This window comes from Taeniopygia guttata, chromosome 15 (genome assembly GCF_048771995.1).
Source record: "Taeniopygia guttata chromosome 15, bTaeGut7.mat, whole genome shotgun sequence".
Taxonomy (NCBI): domain Eukaryota; kingdom Metazoa; phylum Chordata; class Aves; order Passeriformes; family Estrildidae; genus Taeniopygia; species Taeniopygia guttata.
The window spans coordinates 260,938-280,029 of record NC_133040.1 but is presented as its reverse complement, the minus strand read 5'-3'; the positions used below and the strand labels follow the sequence as shown (position 1 = coordinate 280,029).

At 47.3% G+C, this 19,092-nt stretch overlaps 1 protein-coding gene across 6 annotated transcripts in view; it reads right to left on the bottom strand.

The window, feature by feature from the left end:
* The window catches only part of AIFM3 (AIF family member 3), a 53,435-nt gene that overhangs the window by 10,134 nt on the left and 24,209 nt on the right, over positions 1-19,092 (bottom strand). For all 6 annotated transcript variants that reach the window (XM_002188325.6, XM_012578172.5, XM_030286044.4 and 3 more), the window contains 11 exons: positions 13,883-13,992; positions 12,455-12,564; positions 11,384-11,428; positions 10,124-10,220; positions 7,751-7,863; positions 4,789-4,875; positions 4,084-4,175; positions 2,230-2,360; positions 1,045-1,160; positions 648-719; positions 256-319 (listed from right to left, as the gene is read on the bottom strand). In XM_002188325.6, coding sequence (XP_002188361.1) covers positions 256-319; positions 648-719; positions 1,045-1,160; positions 2,230-2,360; positions 4,084-4,175; positions 4,789-4,875; positions 7,751-7,863; positions 10,124-10,220; positions 11,384-11,428; positions 12,455-12,564; positions 13,883-13,992 — 1,037 coding nt within the window. The remainder of the gene's footprint in view (positions 1-255; positions 320-647; positions 720-1,044; positions 1,161-2,229; positions 2,361-4,083; positions 4,176-4,788; positions 4,876-7,750; positions 7,864-10,123; positions 10,221-11,383; positions 11,429-12,454; positions 12,565-13,882; positions 13,993-19,092) is intronic.

Here is a 19,092-nt window from a genome sequence, read left to right as displayed (position 1 = left end):
CTGCTTTAAATGTTTGTTTTTTTTTTTCCTGGGAAAAAAATATTACTTCTGAAATATATTTTCAGTTGCATTTTGTGGTGGGGGCTCTAGAAATACCTTTTTTAGATATGCAGACTCATGTGTGGTAATCCGGCAGGGCTGGCAGACCACTGCCAGTACCCCTGGCCACCCAGTCCCAGCGACCTCCTTCTGCCATGTCCCCTCCAACTTCTGCTTTGCCCTCCCTCCCTGGCTCTGCACCCACACAACCCTTACCAATGCCCACGACACAGACATCAGCACGCAGGACCTTCCCACTCTTCAGCACAACCTCCTTCAGCTGCAGGAGACACAAGGGGCGGGGGGCACACCAGAGTTATTTTAGGGACAAAACCCCTCTGTAGCAGCAGGAAGCCAAGCTGGCAGCTCACCTCCTTTGTGAAATGCAAATGACCATAATTCCTTAGAAAAGCAGCAGGAGGTGAGTGGGAGCAATGAAGTCACCCCACACACCACACTGGCATATGTTTGCTCCTGGGGGCCAAATCCAGGAACATGAATTTCAGGGGATAGGAAAGAGGGGAGAGCAAAACCACACTAGGGAAGAGAATGGCAGCTCTGGGGGATGCCACAGCAGTTCCCCCAGGGGGCCCCTGCCCACCACTCACCTTCCCCTCCTGCTCCCGCAGCTCCGACACCTCTGTCTGCATGTAGAACTTCACCCTGTTGTTCTCGAACATCTGGACAAGGGACAGAGCAGGGGACATCAGGACCCTGAACCACCCTGGTCCTGATGTCCTGCTGTCCCCTACACTGCCCTGCCCACCCTGCAGGCTTATCTAAACCTGCACTGCTAAGGGGGTCAGCATCCCCACATCCCCAGCACGGCTCTAGAAGGTGTTCCATAGCACATGGACCACAACAGGGAAAATACAGCCCATTCTCATTGACTGCTGCCATCACAGCTTTGTCAATAAATGTGAAGTAAATTAATTAGTGCAATAAGTGAAACAAGCAAAACCTGCTCTGTTACCAGCCCCGCCCTAGATGGGAAAGCAAGGTCACCTTCATGACAGCACGGCCAACCCTCTCCCCAAAGAACTTCTTGAAGGGGACATGCTCCAGCTCCACCAGGGACACCGAGTGGGCCCTCTCTGCGAGGTAGGCGGCCACCTCCATCCCTGGGGAAGAGAAGCAGGTCCAAACAGCCACGTTAACGCACCCAGCACTGCGCTGTGTCCCTGGCTGCAGACAAGGAGCAGCCTCACCCACTCCGACTGGGGAGGCTGGAGCTGCCCTCATGGGAGAACTGGGGAGCCACCAGACCTGATCACACCAGGGATCACACTGATTCAGGGGTTCTTAGATGTAGGTTTTAAAGACTAAAGGGAGGAACTGGCCAGGAAATCCCAAAGTGCCCTGGGAAAAACATGGAACAAGGGACCTCAGCCAAGGGAAACCTTCCTCCTATGGCTGGGACAACCTCAGCTGTGGTCTGAAAACTGCTCTTGGGAGTGGCTGTTTTCTCCCATCAGAATGATAGAATTTTGGTGCTGGGAATTGCATGGGAACTTCCACCAAGACATCTTCTGTCTGTGAGGGTTTTTTGGAAAGGAATCTTTTTGATGACCTGCAGTTTGCAATTGGGCTCCCACGCCACATGCTTTTCTGTAGATCATATTGATTCAACCATTAAAACAAGTTTATCTAACATTTTATAATAAATTCCCTGACCAATAACCATATTTTTAAGGCTTGCAGGACTCACTCTTATTTTGTTAGGACCCACAATAATTTTGTTGGAACCATATCAAGCAAAAAGAAGAGCCATCAAAGAAACTACAAGATTTTTTCCTGTTAATTTTAAAAATTCACCACACTGCTAAAATGTAAAAGAGAAAAAGCCCACAGGCTCCCCCCCACTAACTAGGCTCTCCTGACTGAAGCTAGCTCTAGACACACCAGATTTGACCCACATGAGCACCAGCACTTGTCTTGTCTTGCCATCTGCTTTTCAGACTGAGACAGCAATATCTATACCCATGCCAGCCCAGCCTCTTTGAAAAATCAATTTCTTTGGCATGGAAATGTCTTTACACACATCTGGAGCTGGAGGTTGGACTACCCCAGGTCCAGTTTCATGGGGGTGATACCTCTAACTAGGCAGTGACAAACTGGGCAAAGGACTTTACCCATCTGCAGGCAGAGGTGGAGAGCTGAGACAGGGACACAGGCCAGGGAAGCACTCACCCAGGAAGGATGCTCCCACGATCACCACATTCTTGCTTGTGGCCAGCTTCACCACACGATTGGCATCTTCGGGTGTACGGATGTTGAAAACATTTTCCATCTCCTTGCCTTTGCAGCTGAGAGTTTTGGGCCTGAAAAACACTGAGGATGATACAGCTGCTTTTCTCAACTCTGTGTGGTTCAGTGCCCAGTCAGGACTACAGACACCCCTTCCAGGGCTCAAAGAACATTCTCAATTTTCCTTTTTTCACCTTTCTCTTTGCTGGAGACATAACATGGAAAAACTCAGATGCTGGTGGCCAGTGGTGGAATAGGGGATGCTGAGCAGCCACCCCAGACCCCATCATGGACTGGTGTACCCACAGGTTCACAGGAGCTCCTTGCTGGGGCAGTGCAACCAGTGCAGGATAGGTATTGCTTCACAAACCCATGCTCAATTATTGGCATGTCACAAATTTTTTTAGAAGCTTAATGGGACACAGAAAACTCAATCTAACCTCCAGCAATGCTTTGGAGTCAGATATTGAAAGTTTGATAAGGCTCTGAGGACGCAGGCTACACCCTCCATTCCCACAGGCACACTGCTGATGCTGTAGCAGCTTAACTGTGCCCTCACTCTGCACTTACTGTAGCCCATATATTTTTAAATATCTGGCCCCTGCATATCTGACTCACATCTGGAAACAGGACAGAAGAGCCTAAATAATTTAGGTACCCTAAAAACCCAGTGTACCTCAAGCTTGTGCATGAGGATTTTGAAATTATTGCCAAAGGCTTAATTCTATTCTCTTTTGAACCAAATTAGGTGACTGGTGCACATGGCATTTTGGCTGTGATGCTGTACAGTCTAGTCCCAGCGATTCACACCCTGTGGCACTGGCTATGACCGGTGGCACTTTGGTTTCCAGTGTGAGTCCCTGCTTTGGCTGATCTACAGCATCCCTTCCCCAGATGATAAATTATGCAGGGGCTGAATTTCCCCTACCTCATTTTATGGCTTGATGTAAGGAACACAAGGAAGGAGAGCCAGGATACTTCATTTTCAGCTTAAACTGCCAATTTTGAGAACCCTCCAATCAAAAACAAACCAATCCACTACTTCCAGGGCACAAATGACAACAGCAATCTGGAGTGATGCTCAGCATTCCAGCACACCAATACCACCTTTCCCTATGGCTGAAACAGGTTCAGTCCTGAAAATTCCTATTCTGGGGCCAAGGCTCCCAAAAGGTCTGCTAGAATGGGGCAACAGCAACACCTAATTAAGGCTGCAACAGCAAGTGTTAAGCCTTAATTGCTGAAAATGAAAGATGGAAATTCAAAGGGATGAATTATCTGGTTGTCAGGGTTGAGTGTTAACAAGGAGTGAAAAGAAGAGCAGTGTGGCAAAAATTCTCTAAAAGAATTACAGTACTTCCACTTTGGAGCTTTTGTTAAAGAAAATATGTTCAATGTCCTGGTACCACTCCTGGAAGTGTCCAAGGCCAGGTTAGATGGGGCTTGGGGCAACTTGGTCTGGTGGAAAGTGTTCCCTGTCAACAGCAGGGGTGGGTCGGGATGAATTTTAAGATCCCTTCCAACACAAACCATCCTGTGATTCTATAATCATGATGTAGATATATATATTAAATACATAGATGATGATATATAGACAGAGATGTGGATGTAGATGTAGATGTAGATACATACAGACATTTCCAGTATCTTTTGTGTTCCTTGACTCTTCCATGCTCAAACAAATTCAGTGTTTAAATTCACCTGCCACATTTCATCCCTTATCCCCCGGCATTAACTCCTCACATTCTCAGATAAAACAGTTTCTCTTGATCTTTAAGATGTTTCTCCGAAGCTTACGTGCTTCCCGTTGCTATCAGCAGCTTGTTGTATTCCATCTTAAACCCATCCTTGAACACAGCTATCTTGCTCTTGACATCCACAGCCGCCACCTAAAATCATTCCTGAATAACGTTAAGGGAAGAAATCCCAGATTTTCACCAAGGTCCCAGCCCAATCAACTTGTCTGTCAGGTTTTAGTCCTCCATGTCAGTTTTAGTTAGTTAATTGGTTGCTTTTAGTTAGTCTGTTATTTTTAGTCCTCCCATGTCCACAGCTTGGCCAACCCACACCTTAAATATTCCTAGTTGCCTTTTCACAAATCCTTGAAGGTCTTCCAATATAAATAAAATGACGGGGAGAAATATTTAGGCCATCATTTTCTGCTCTGTTTGAAGAGCTGATTATCCTTATCAGATGGCATCTGGTTCCCCAGATCCACATGAGGAATGGCAGGTAACACATGGTGGTCACCAAAGATAGGCACACCATGGTCACACCAGTGTGCCTTTCTGCCACAGGAACATTGTGTTTTGAACACAGGAGCTGTGTTTTGAACAAGCACATGCAACCTGCGCTCTGGGGCAAAAAGAGGGGGGCTGTGGGAGACCCAGCATTCACACAGTGGCATCCAGTGAGCCAAGAACAGAGACAGTGGCCATATTCCCTAAATACAACCTCTGCATACCAGCACTTTCCTTCAGGCACACACAGGACTCTCCTTACCTGCATTTCAGTCAGGACTTCGATGTCGTAGGTGCAGAAGAACTCCTTGGGGCGCAGGGCAATCTGCTCAGGGTGGGAATCCATTGACTGCAAAAAAGCCATTTTTGTGTCAGCTGCTGTGGATTGAACAGGTGAGTAGAGAAACAGCTGCTACCAGCACAAGTCAGCATTTGTTGCATGGGTTAAGGGAATGGCTCTACAGGGCTGGAATGAAAGCCTGTTCAAACAGGAGTTGTCACAAGAGGCTGATCTGGGCTCTGGTGCCTTCTCTGCCAGTTTGGCATGGGGCTGGTGCTGAGTAGCTCAGGCAAGATCACAGCCAGTGCTTTGGAGTGTCATCAAAGCAGACAGAAGTGCAGCCCCTCCCAGCACACACAGGTTCACAGGAGCAAAAGAAAAGTGTAATTTTACAACACAGGTGGTAAGGCCCTGGAACAGGTTGTCCAGGGAAGCTGTGGCTGCCACATCCCTGAAAGTGATGGACTAGAACAAAACCTGGTCTAGTAAAAGGAGTAAAAACCACAGCAGGGGGATGGCACAGGATGACCTTTAGAAGACCCTTCCAACTCAAACCATTCTATGATTATTTGGAAAACAGGCAGTTATCAAGGCAAATGGAAGCTAGAAGAGCAGTAAAAACAAACAGCATTAACACACAAGGATACATTTTCAAAAGCACCCAAATTATGCTGCACAAGTTCCACTGAACGCTGAAGCAAGAGGGTGGGGCCCATATCTGCACATCTTCATCTGCAAGATAAAGATTCATGTTTTTCCAACCTTCCCTGGTCACTGGGGTGAGATGTACATCTCCTTTACGCGGAGGTTGAGCCCGAGCTCATCTGTCCTCCTGACTCCAGGGACACAAGCTCAGACTCGGGCTGAGAACAAGCAGAGCATCAGGCACCTGTCGGGTGTGCAGGCTGCTCCCTGCCCGTGTTCCCCTCCCTGCCTGCAGTGTAGCAGGAGCAGGCATGGATGCCATGGTCAAGCCCTGCTGTAGATCACACAGTGCCCAGCAGCAGCACCTACTCATGCCACACAGGGATGATGTTTGTGCTTGACCCAGGAGCAACAGGAGATGCGGGAATCAAGGGTCTTCCTATTCACCCATGGAGACGGATGTGCAAGATCCTTCTCTCTGAAGGTGGCCTGGTCAGGGGCTGGAACAAAACCAGCAAGAACAAGCCCTTACTCTGACTTCAGACAATGGTCTGCTCAGGAGAGATTGGTGTCACAGGACTGGAGGCAGGGGCAGGGTCATACAGGTTTTACTGCAAAGTCTTTGAATACTCCACATTTACAGAGAGGAACACCTGACCCCTCTGCAAAAGCGTGCAGGAAGGGAGGAAGGGCAAAGCACAACAGTGCGGCACCATGGCTTCTGCTGCTGTTTGGTGCTCTGGGGACAGTAATAGAGATGTGGCCAACACACAGCTCATAGTCCAAAGGAGACAAAGGGAAACAGCTTGGCAGGACCTGGGGACAGACTGATAACAGGCATTCAGCAGGGCAGAGGAAGGGCACTGCTGCAGGTTCAGGGAGCAAGAGCTGTGCTACTTACAGAATTAGCAGTGGCACTCCTACTCCAGTGGCTTGTACAGGTGTAGTCCCCCACACAACAGGATTAAGAAAAATTCTATTTTTCCTACCCTCTTCCCAAAAATTCTGTCTTCACTTCCATGGGTTTTGTGCACCTTCCAAAAGCAACTACAGCCAGAGGTGTTTAGTGGAGGATTTAATAAACCATGTACAACATCTCTGGCATGTGAAATGTTCTTAATATTTAGCAGAAAGAAGAAGAGCCAGTCTAAGACTCATACATGGGGATAAGTGGAAGAGCTGTCTGGCTGGAAGAGGGACTCTCAGATTCTCTGAGCTCCTCAGCACAACCCCTGTGATGGTTGGATGCAGGTACAGGCATCTACTCTTCACCCTAGGCAGGAATCGCAGAAGCACAGAAATGGCCTGAATGCTCCCCAAAAGTCATGTGCATGTTTGCCTGTCTTTGAAAATCCCTTTTTTTTTGGGTGCTGGCAGCAGAATTAGATGTTATGATTGTAGTAGTCCCCTTATGCTATCTTCAGGCTCCAAGGTCAAATGCTGCTGTCCAGCTTGAGCTGCTGTCTGACATCAAAGAAGGCCAGGATACTTCATTTTAGACATCAAACTTCATTTTAGACTTCAAATTCATACTTCATTTTAGACATCAAACAAGGAATCAGCAGCAAAATCTGATTAAAGATCATCCTGTGTCTATAAACTGGAATGCAAAATGGGATGTGTGCCAGAAAAAACAACCTTTGCACTTCCATCAAGTTACCAAGCTGTGATGACAGCTGAGAATCATCATAATTGCAGCACAGAGCATCCCTGGGCAGCAAGAAACAGGCACTAATAAAAACTCTGGTAGACAACACCATTTTTTCACATGCTCCATTTCATTGCTTTAAATATTTTTGATCCAGAAATACTTTAAGAACACATCTAGGTACAAGCTGGCTAAGACAGTTACCATTACATCCGTGGAAGAATAATTTCATGATTCATATGAATAATGGAATGGTTTGGTTTGCAAGGGACTAAAGGCTCATCTCATTTCAATTTGCAGGGATACCTTCCACTAGACCAGGTTGCTCCAAGCCCCAGTGTCCAACATGGTCTTGGACACTTCCAGGGATCCAGGGGCAGCCACAGCTGCTCTGGGCACCCTGTGCCAGGGCCTCACCACTCACACAAGGAAGAATACCCTTGTTTTTCTGCTGGAGTAATCTTAATTTATTTTGAACAACTCCTTTTTTGTGTTTCATATTTCAGTCACAAAGAGGGAAGAAAATTGAAGGGAAACAGACAGGAAGACTAATGAAACAGAACCTTGCTGCTGCAATGAATAATAGCGAGGAAAGGCCCTAGAGCAAATTTTAAAAGTGGGGAACTGTGGCATATCCAGAGTGATACAAACCTTACTGAGCTTTGGTCTGTCATAGGGCAAGTGTCTGTCCATGGTGCACATCACAATTCGGTCAGAGAAGCCCTCCTGGCGCAAGGTCTCTGCACAGACCAGCCCAGCTGCCCCTAAGGGAGAAGGAGACCAGTGTCAGCCATGTGTCTGTGGCCTTGGGAGGGCTGTGTCCTGTGCTGCTAAACCCACTGTGGCTGACTCCAAAACCACCACCTCCACCAGCCCTGGCCTCACCTCACAGCCTCTCCAAACTCAAACAGCTCACATGGGAAGCCAGTTGGAGCAGATGCATGAGGCAGCAGAAGGGACATTCTGTCTATGGGCCATGACATTAATCCTCTTGTCTGTTCCTAAATTGTCACAAACACACACTGAGGAGTGCTGCTAAAGCCTACAAACTCTGAAAAACTCCAGGGCATAAGCAGCCACTTAGACTCTTGGACTTCTCTAGTCAGAGAAGAGTCTGCACACCCTGCTCCTGGTGAATTTATGGCCAAGCATGGAGAGTAGGGAGTGTTCCCTTCTCCATGGCCAAGGTTTTGGTTGTGTGACCCACTGCAGAGCATTTTCCATGCTATTTCTTTAAGGGTTTTTTGTTCACTTGTTTTAATCACAGAAAAAAACTTGTTAAATTGAACAAGAAGCTGCCTTGGGACATGCTGTACCACCGCAGCCCAGCAGCCTGGCTGGCATGTCCCTTTTTCCCTGACTGTACTGGTGAGACTGAAGAGCTCAGGTGAGAAGTCTGGAGTCTCTTCTCAACCAAGGAAGCCTCATTGCATAATAAGTGTTTTTAGGGCCACAAATTCTGTAACACCACTGAGAGAAGATGGACCTGGACCACATAATAGTTTGGTCCATTAACAAGACACTCCCACTGATTGAGTTGGAGGACAGTGGAAGCAGAGACAGGTGGGTGGACATCCTCTGTGCATGCTGCCAGGAGCATCCTGAGCCAGACCTGACACTGCTAATGTCAGGATGACCCTCACATGAGCAAGGGACTGCAGTCAACTGCTCTCAGCTCTGCTGGGCATGGCTGGATCTCGGTCCCTGACACAGGGCTGGATGGGCAGTCTTTCCCTAACACTTCTTCCCTACAAATCCAGCTTTGAAATCTCCTTCGGTGTCTGTCAGAATAGACTCTGTCTCTAACAGACCTGTAAATTTATCTGCTAAAGCCTGAGAAAGTTTACTCAGCAGTGTCTAATGTTGTCTGTAGAGTGCCCTTGCTGAGGATCGTGACAACTGTCCAGACCTGCCACACACCAGGACATTCCAGCTGGCCTCAGTATGTCCCACCCTGGAATTAAGTCAACAAACAACAAAGGCCCAAGGAAGGGAAAAATGTCACCCAGCAGCATGGGAAAAGCCAGTCAAGCTGGTTTTCCCCTCTGCTCAGACTGTGAGATGCACCTTAGATAATTCCAATTTGATGATCCAATATCCAGATTGGATCTGGTGACCTTAAGACCCCAGTAAGAACAACCCATGTGCCAGGAGCAGACCTTTCCTCCCAGTTCCAGGAACAGAAGCTCTTGTCCTCCTCCCACCCTCAATTTCACTACAACATGGCCCAGCCTTGGCATCTAATGTCTTGGCATTACAGAAACTTGGAAGATGGGCTTCACCCCATCAGGCTTTCTACAAAAATGGCAATACACAAATAGAGCTGGGCCAAGAGAAGGAAAAGGAAAAGGAAAAGGAAAAGGAAAAGGAAAAGGAAAAGGAAAAGGAAAAGGAAAAGGAAAAGGAAAAGGAAAAGGAAAAGGAAAAGGAAAAGGAAAAGGAAAAGGAAAAGGAAAAGGAAAAGGAAAAGGAAAAGGAAAAGGAAAAGGAAAAGGAAAAGGAAAAGGAAAAGGAAAAGGAAAAGGAAAAGGAAAAGGAAAAGGAAAAGGAAAAACTTTGGCAGTTTTGCCATATGTGTCAGGGATCTGGTATTTGCTGGCAAGGTGGAAGAACTTTTATCTTCAGAGATGCATCTTGTGGTGAGAACTTTGGAGCTGCAATAAGATGGTGATGTGCAAGGTCCAAGAGAAAAAGGTGTATCAACACCACGGGGACCTGAAAAGACTTTACACTCATCATCTGTGTAAATTAGGGGTTGCCAATGTAACTGGGAAGGGAGAAGCAGGAAGAGGACCCAGGGTTCACTCCAAAGGATGGCAATAGGGCTCCACAGATTGGACCACAGGGCACATTTGGATCATTAGCATGTAGTACAAAAAGGTTCAGGATGACTTTCTGGTGTGACCCTTTGCACAGGGAGGAATGCAGAAGGGGTGACAGAGGGCGCAGGGCACGCAGACAGCCCCTCTCTGCATCCCTGCCTGAGAGGGGACACACAGTGACCCCAGCATGTGCCACCCTTACCTGCACCAATGATCAGCACATTGGTGCTGCTCAGGTTGTAGTTGCTCAAGGAGATGCACTTTGCCATCATCTTTGTCCTCCTCTGTGTCTGAAGAGTCTGTGTCATCACCAAAAAGAAGAAGAAAAGCAATTATCTTTACTCAGCATTACCCTGGGCAGCCAGGTAGGGATGGGGACAACTGTAGCGGTGTCATAAAGCAGCTTGGATAGGAAGGGAACAACCACACCCTTGTACTGAACCCCAAACTCCTGCTCATCCAAATACCATTCCAACATCCAGTGCACTGCCCCTTACAAGTACAAGGTACAAAAGAAAAACAAATCCATCATCTGCAAAGCCATGCAGCTACTCAGAGCTGGGGCGGTGGTGGGGCAACAGAAAAAGCAGGTGCGCCTTTGTGCACCAGAGGTGAGACAAAAATGAAGAAACTCTGTCAGGAATTTTATCCTGAACCTGAGCAGAGCTTGCACACCTGATATCCAAAGCTGATGGACTCATCCAGTCCGCCAGAGAACAGGCATGGACCTTTGCCAGTGTAGCTCTGCTGCACAGACCCCCTGTTCCCAGGCATTAGAGGCCAAAATTTGTTCCTGGTAGAGCAAATAGACCCATTTTCCCCTCATCACATCCCCAAATGAGCTGGAGTTGAAGTGCTGCCATTCAGGTGACATCTCTGGTTCTAACCCAAGTGCTTTAAGGGCCCACTGGGGCTCTGAGCCACTGGATTTGCACAAATGTACGTACAAAAGAAGGCTTTTCACGTAAAGAAAGATGGCAGTGGCCTGAATGGGCTTTATTCTGCATTCCATCAGGGCAAGAGAGCCCTTTCTACCCCTGCATCAGGTTCCTCTCCAGAAAGAGCTGAGGTGTGGGCTCAGGAGGGAGCACAAGTGGCCTCTGTCATCACCATGCCAAAAGGCTGGTGGGAGAGGCCTCTTCCCATGGGCCTGCTAAATTAAAATTGCTCTGAGCTTAAGGAAACATAGGAAACTTAAGGAAACAAGTACAAGACAAACACCTGTAAGACCTGAAAGCGTGGACAGCCCAGGCCAGGTGTCCAGCAGCTGCAGGGATGCTGGGTGGAACGGGGACCCAGCACCTCTGCCCTGCTCCACTTGTACTTCCATATAAACTGGATACTCACACATCACTCTGCCCAGGGCGGAGGATCAAAGATAAGCATTTCCCCCCACCCCCGTGCACATACAGCAAAAAATGAAAGCATTGGCCTTGATTCTTGGATGTCAATGGCCCCTCACCTGCTTGCTTGCTCGGATGTATACCTTCTCCTTCTCAATCTTCACCTGAGGGCGACAGAACAGTGCTGGTTTGCAAAGCAGCAAGGGCTCCCTCTGGGCAACAGCTAAGGGACGAGGGGTGATGGCAGCGAGTCCCCTGTGGGAGCAGCTCAGGCCATGGCAGGGCTCATCCCAGCTCGAGGCTGGGAGATCTCCTGCCTCAGATCAGCCCCACACCAACTGATTTCTACCCAAAGCTTACATACGATTTCTCATTCCTACCTCACTCCTTCTCCAGAGACCTCCTAGACTGGGCACTCCCAGGTTCCCAGGAGGTATCTGATGCCTGTGGGTGGGTGCAAGGGAGCTGCAGAGGGGAAGGAGCTGGATGAGGAGCTGCCCTCCACTGGTGACACCAGCACATCCTTGAAAAATATTTGCTTCATGCCATACAGAATGTTGCTTATGCCAATTAAGAGTCACAGAACTGAGTGGTGTGGTTGATGCTCTAGAATGAAGGGATCCATGCAGAGGAATGTGGCCAGGCTGGAGAAGCAACCATATGGGAATCTTACAAGGTTTCAATAAGGGCAAATACAAGCTGCTGAATCTGGATGTGAGCAATTTGCCTTATCTGTTCAGGCTAAGGGATGCAGGAATCAAGAGCAGCCCTGAAGAGGACTGGGATTGTTCACATGAAGAAGAGAAAGCTCCAGGGAGAGCTCAGAGCCACTTCCAGTGCCTTAAGGGGCTCCAGGAGAGCTGGAGAGGGACGTGGGACAAGGACCTGCAGTGACAGCACAGGGGGGAATGGTTCCCAGTGCCAGAGGGCAGGGTTAGATGGGCTATTGGGAAGGAATTGTTCCCTGTGAGGGTGGGGAAGCCCTGGCACAGGGTGCCCAGAGAAGCTGTTGCTACTCCACCCCTGGAAGTGTTCCCGGCCAGGTTGAAGTGGGCTTGGAGAAACCTGGGATAGTGGAAAGTGTCCCTGCCCATAGCAGGGGGTGGAATGAGATGGACCTTAAAGTCCCTTCCAACCCTGATCATCCCATGATTCTGTGGTAGCCTCTGCTGCAAGGATAAGGCTCTCACCTGGAACCTGGGTAAACTATCCAAGCCGGGAAAGTCCTCAATGTCACCTGTGCTGATATTGAAGCAAGCTCCATGCCAGGGACAGCGGACTCTTCCTTTGGACAAAACCCCTGCAGGGAACACAGCAGAGCAGGGTTGGTGCTGCTCTGCAGCGGCCTCCCATCCTGTGAGATGACACCTCTCCTACAGGACAGATGACAGCTGATGTGGACCTGGATGGGCAACAGTGGAGTTTTCTCAACATGCACACTGGGCATGTTTGGGACCAGCTGGGATCCTGTATGAGCAATTCCTAATAAAATGCCCTGGATGGCAGGGTCCTCCAGTACCTCTGGGTACAGTTCCAAAGCTGTTTGCTCTGGGATATAACTTCACCCTCCAGCCACGATGGGGCTGCCATCCCCAGAGTCTCATGGTCATTCTTGGAAGTCCCACTATTACCCAGAAGAAGTGGTGCCTCGAGCAGAGCATTATTGATTTAGAGCATGTATGTGGCAGAGCAGACCCTGGCACAGCAAGACAACTGCACACACCTGGAAGGTACAGGCATGTCCAAAGCCATGTCTTCATTTCTCTAGGTGTTGGCTCAGAAGCTGCTACCTTGGATTTAAGCTCTCCCTGGTACAATGCCAGGGCACAGACTGGTCTTAAACTTGTGTCTCTGCTTGCTGAGGCACAGCAGTGCCACATCTCATCACCACCACAGGCTGGGCATAGGGGTAGCCTCCCTGCACCTACAGCTGCAGCAAAGTCCCCAGAGAGATCCCGTGTGACAGCCAGTCTGAGGAATGCACTCCTGGTCTCCGAAGGGACAGTGAGCTCTCACCTCCAGGGCAGTGTTCAGCAAGAGGCTCACCCCAGTGTGGGGGGCTGAGAGCATGGCTGCTACACCCAGCATGGCTGCAGGGCCAGCAATGCCCAGAAGACACTCAGAAGGATGCTCCCCTGTCTTCCTCAGGACCCCACCTCCAGCAAAGTGCCCTCCCAGCCCCAGTTTTAGTGATGCACATCAGTACACAAACTTCTGCCACTGCTTAGGCTCAGGGGTGCTGAGAAAGTGCCAGGATGAATATTTCTAGGTGCCAAGATGGGAAACCACTCCACCTCATCCCACTTCAGTCAATAACATGAGCAATGTTCTTTTTGCTACTGAGAGGGTCCCATCAGCCCAAAGAGAGTCCTCTTCCCCTCAACAAGAAGAAGCCCAACCCTGTGAACAGCAGTTTCAGCTGCAAATCAGAGCTGACAAAATGCTCTGGGGAGCTTTGTGCAACTCCAGCTTGCTCCCATGCCTTCCCCAGCCAGAATATGCCCAGGTGATGCTGAGTGTGCAGTGCAGCACTGCTGCATAGTGGGCAGCACAGTCAGGGGGCAGTCCTTTGCCCTGTGATGCCCTAGGTTGCTCTCTAGGACATGATGCAGACTGACCTTTGACCAGAGGAGCCCCATAGTGGGGACACTTGTGTCCCACGGCGTGGAACTCCCCACTCTCCTTGATGAGCAGAGCCTTCCCACAGCCCAGATCCACTTCCCGCATCCTGGAGAGAAGGAATATGGAAACAGATGGCAGAGCATCCACCCCACAGCAGATGCCACAACTCCACCCTACAATACAGCCCTACTCCCACCAGGCACCCCTCCCCCTTCAACCTGCTTGTTACTGGCTTCAGGTGACTACAGATGTGGGTCATTCCTTGTCACCAAGCCAGCTTTGGAGGTGGCTCTGCTGTTCCAAGCTGGGCCATTCAGTGGCAGCATCTAATTTATCCATCATTGCGCCAACAGGCAGCTCAAAGCACCTCCCCAGCTGCTGGGGGAGCTGGTAGTGGGAGCAAGAAACCAAACTGGTTCCACTGTGACATCAGCTCTCCTCCACGCCCCAGCAGCTCAGCAGGCCCCTGCCAGGCTTGTGGTCAGTTTGAAAAACTGAACACAACATCTCCCAGAGTTGAAAACCAGGAGAGGTGACTCTGAACCTTGGGGTCTACCTCCCACACCTCAGAGGTTTTTGCTCTGGTCCTGGCCATGTCCCAGGGTCACTTTTCCTGATAAATCCCTCAGGACAGCATACACCTCTGTGTGACCTTCTTGATGTTTTCCTCAGATGCTTTTGCAGAGTGGAGCTCACACAGTGACCTCCCACCAGCACCAGGTTCCTGGCCCCAGCTCTGTTGGGTTCAGCTCTGCTCTGCAGACCAGCCAGCAAACCTTCAAGCCATTCCTATGGAGGAGTTCAGGTTCTCTTTGAAATCTCCCAGTTGCTCACAGAACAAAGAGGGATGGTCTTAAACGAAAAGAGGATCAGTTTAGATTACACATAAGAAAGAAGTTTTTATAACGTGAGTGCTCTGCCAGGAATAGGGTAAGACAAGTCAAACAACACCCAGTTTTGCAAAGCTGTCAGTGGTGAACTGAGAGGGGGTGTCACACTGCTTTTGGTCTTGAATTATGCTAAATCCAGTCTGACTCATCAACCCCAAAATGAAACATTCTGATAGCAAGAGGAAGATGGGGCAGATATGGTGGATTATTCTCACCTTAAAAGGTAAGCACGCAGCCTACAACCCACAAAAACTCCAGATATCTGACTAACAATCACTTTTTACTCCTAAAGTCCTGCCCCTTACAAATAGCAGGTTCTTCTAACATATCCCTTCTTGGAGTGTGTATGGAGATTCCTCCCTGGAGCGGGGACACCCTTCAAGGTCATTCCTAAGTGTGAGCAAAGGAGATTTGCCCACACTCATTGGTCTGGGTGAGTGACATCAATCTCTATTTCATAATAATGGAGTTTTCCAGCTTTAATAAAATTACTTTAGTATACACTATTCTACTCTACTATTAGTTTTAGCTTTTATTCTGTATAGTACATAATTCTGATTAAGATTTTTTTTTGTCTAATCATTTATCAAAAGAAATAATTTATTCTTATACAAATATATCTGGTTTACCATCCCTGTCCCTGCAGGACAAAGCTGTGCAAAGGTTCAATCAGACCTTTGCAATTCCTTAGACTTAAACCTTTGGTAATGAGGGCTAGGATTGGATCCAGCCACACCAAGACTTTTCTTGGAGAAGTTTAGAAAGGCAGGGGATCCTTTCTACACCTCCTGACTCAACAACATCTTCTCTCACAAACTTTGTCTGAAACTCCCACTCCACCCATGACAAACTGACATAGTCGGTAGGGTGGCAAGTAATTTTGAGAAAGAGACCAAAGGCTTAACAGAATATTTACAGCAGCACAGGACACACATTGACACTTATAATCTTTGGCTAGTGAACAACTGGTATGAGTGGGAAAGGAATAAGAGAAATTAAATAAAAAGAGGGATCACTGGAAGATAAAAAAAAGGAAGAGGTATCATGTGTCATGTAGTGAGATTATGCTTAAAGACTGCATGGCAATGGAGAGAACAAATCATAAAAGAAACTAATAATCTGAGAGGAAATAAAAGACAGAAAACATGTATAACTGTCTTTACAGTTATAAAAATGACCAATTAAAGAAACAGCTAAAAGATTTCAAGGAAAAGACAAAAGCCTTGGAAGAAAAATTAGAACTGATATTATAAAAAGACCACAGTGCTGAAAAAATGTGAGAATTAATAGTATAACCTGAGGATTGGGATGGTGACTTTTGGGAAAGCCCTAACGAAAATGCTGATGAGGGAGAATGGAACCCCATGAAACAATTGAATGTTCACCTCCTAGAGAGGAAGAGGTTCCAGATTTTAAAATGAGACACATATTAAAATCAAAGTGCCCAAACAACCCCAAGGAGTGCAGAGGAGGAACACAGACAGAATTATGGCCTGGGACCCCCTGCAACTAGCAAATCTACAGGAAAAATATGGAAGAAAATCAGGGGAGTCAGAAACCAAGTATTTGTGGAGAGTGAGTCTCTGGGGAAGATATTCAATAACCAGTGAGGTTGAATATTGAGCAGGAGGAATAAATGTTATGGGAAGAGGAGACTCAGCTTCCATACCCATATGGTCACCTAGTGAAACCTCTACTGCTGTTACAAAGGCAGCTTTGATGTGAAAACAGAAACACCCCAATCTCCACAGAGGTGGCTCCTAATCCAGACTTCTACTGAGAGGTGGTCCTGCAATGATAAAAACTTATTTAGTGGAGTGATGAGATGAAATTAGAAGAGATGTAATGCATAATGCAGCTTTATCCCCAGGCAATTATCCCCACATGGGCAAAATTCTTGCATGGCTTGGGAACCAGACAAAGAAGATGGGAAAGCCATTCTGGAGAGCAAACTCAGGCTACTGAGAGGAGCCTAAAAACTTAAATGCAGACACCTCTGGAGTGCTGGGGGAGAACCTTTAAACATACCCTATTTGAGAGAAACAAAAGATCAAAACTCTGCTTACTTCTGTGAAGAGCAAAAGGAGGTGTGGATGACCTTAAGAGTCCCCTGTGATGCCCTTGGGGGACAGTCAAATGCAGGATAGCAGACTTAGTCAAAGTGGTGAAGGATGGGGAGAACACAAGTAATAGAAAGCCTCAGCAGAAAAAGCCCCAAAACCCTTTTGAGTTAACAAAAACACAAAAGGAAAAAAAATACTAAGCTCTGGGTGAACTTTGGGCCTTCTCATCCAGCACATTATGACCTATCAATGATCTGATAAGGATAGGCCCTATATCAACTTACCTTACTTTACTTTAGTAAAGTACTTACTTTACTAAAGTATCTACTACTACTCAGATACTAAAGTATCTATCTACTACTAAAGTATCTACTACTTACCTTACTTTAGTAGGACCTAGAAAACAACATTTAAATTTTTTAATTACTACAGGAGCCTAAATATCTGCCCCCCTCTGTGATGACCCCGACAGATGCTGAAAAAATAAATTTAAGTTTTAAATAAAGAGAGTCCATCTAACAGGATTCAAAGGACAAAGTATTATATATTCCACTATCAAAGTCTGTTTATGGCTAGCTGGGGAAAAACAAAGGACCTCACACACATTTGCAATCACAAATCATGAAGAAAACATTTTAGGATATGGTACCTTCAAAAGAAGTTTGGGAATTGCAAAACAGGAATGTTTGGTCATCCCAACCCACAAAAACTCCATATAAGAAATTTTCTGAAAAAAAATAGAAAATGAATCTATTAAAAATTTAGAAAAAAGGGGTATTATATTTAGGACACATACCCCATATAATTCTCCTGTTTGGCTGGTGAGGAAACCAGACATGAGCTAATGCTTAATGATTGATTATTGGTGGCTGAATGCCAACATGGGAAGGCTCATCCCAAACACTGCCAGTCTCAGCTGGACTGCCAGTCCAGCTGCACACAAATGGATGGCAGCTCTAGATGTAAAAGACATGTTCTTCATGGTTCCATTGCAGGATACTGGAGAAATCATATTCCTGGATTTTCTATAAAGCAAGACCATTGTATGCATTAATGAACAAAAGCCAGAATGAGGGGTGGCTTGATAGTCAGAAAAGGCTTTACAAATGCTAATAGAAGAGTTAAAAATATATTCATCACTTGGGGCAGTTTATTCTAATGATCCTATAAGAGCTGAATGGGGTTTTGCTGAACATGGGACTTACTGTAACAGGTTCCAGAAAGGCCCACACAGACCTAAACAACCATTAGGGCTCAGTTCTGCAGCATTAAAAGATCCTGAGAAGAGATAAACTCTGACTGGGAAAAGGTATTACTATCTCTGAGCTCTTAAACTAGAAAAAAATCAACAGCACCAATCTGCAAATCCAAAAACCTTTTAATCTGTTAGCCAGCATTAAGAAGGGCTGTGCTCCACAAAATGGGACTGCACAAAGACCAACACCGCACACATGCTGTGCACGTCTCAGGAGACACAGGTCTAATAGATATATCTGAAGGGCCAACAAAACCTGCAAAATTACAGACAGACCATGATCCCAGATATGCTGGCTTTGCAACAGCTACATTAGCCTAGTGCAATACTCGGTGTTCCTGCAGTTACATCATACTCTGAAGTTAAAGACATCTGGTTACTGATGCCTCAGCCAAACACTTTGATGGTAAATGGAAGTACAGAGCAGTTACCAAGGGAACATCATCAGCCTGTGTCGGGAGAGGGTCAGGCTGGAGATCAGAGGGTGCTGGGCATTGCCCAGGCTCCCAGGGAAGGGGCACAGCCCCAAGGCTGCCATAGGTCCAGGAGCATTTGGATGCACAGGGTGGGATTTTTGGGGTGTCCTGTGCACGGCTGCGAGTTGGACTGTATGATCCTTCTGAGTCCCTTCCAACTCAGAATATTCTGTGATTCTACGGATGGGGCTCTGAGCAATCTTGTCTAGTGGAAGGTGCACCTGCCCATGGCAGAGGGTTAGACCAGATGGCCTTTAACAGTCCCTTCCAACCCCAGCCATTCTGATTCAATGATTCCGTGGTGTGGTACCCTGGATCACAGTGTGATTAGCACAGCAGGAATTGTTTACAACACTGAGCTTGATAGTTTTTAGGCTCACTGGGCCACACATCCCTCTTTGACCAGCTAAGCCAGACTAAGATTCAGCCCCATCCTGGCCAAAAGCATCTCTTTGCTGATCAAGCACCTTGTTTGCAAGCCAGAAAGAGCTACTGCGCACACCCCTCTGCTGAATGAGTGAT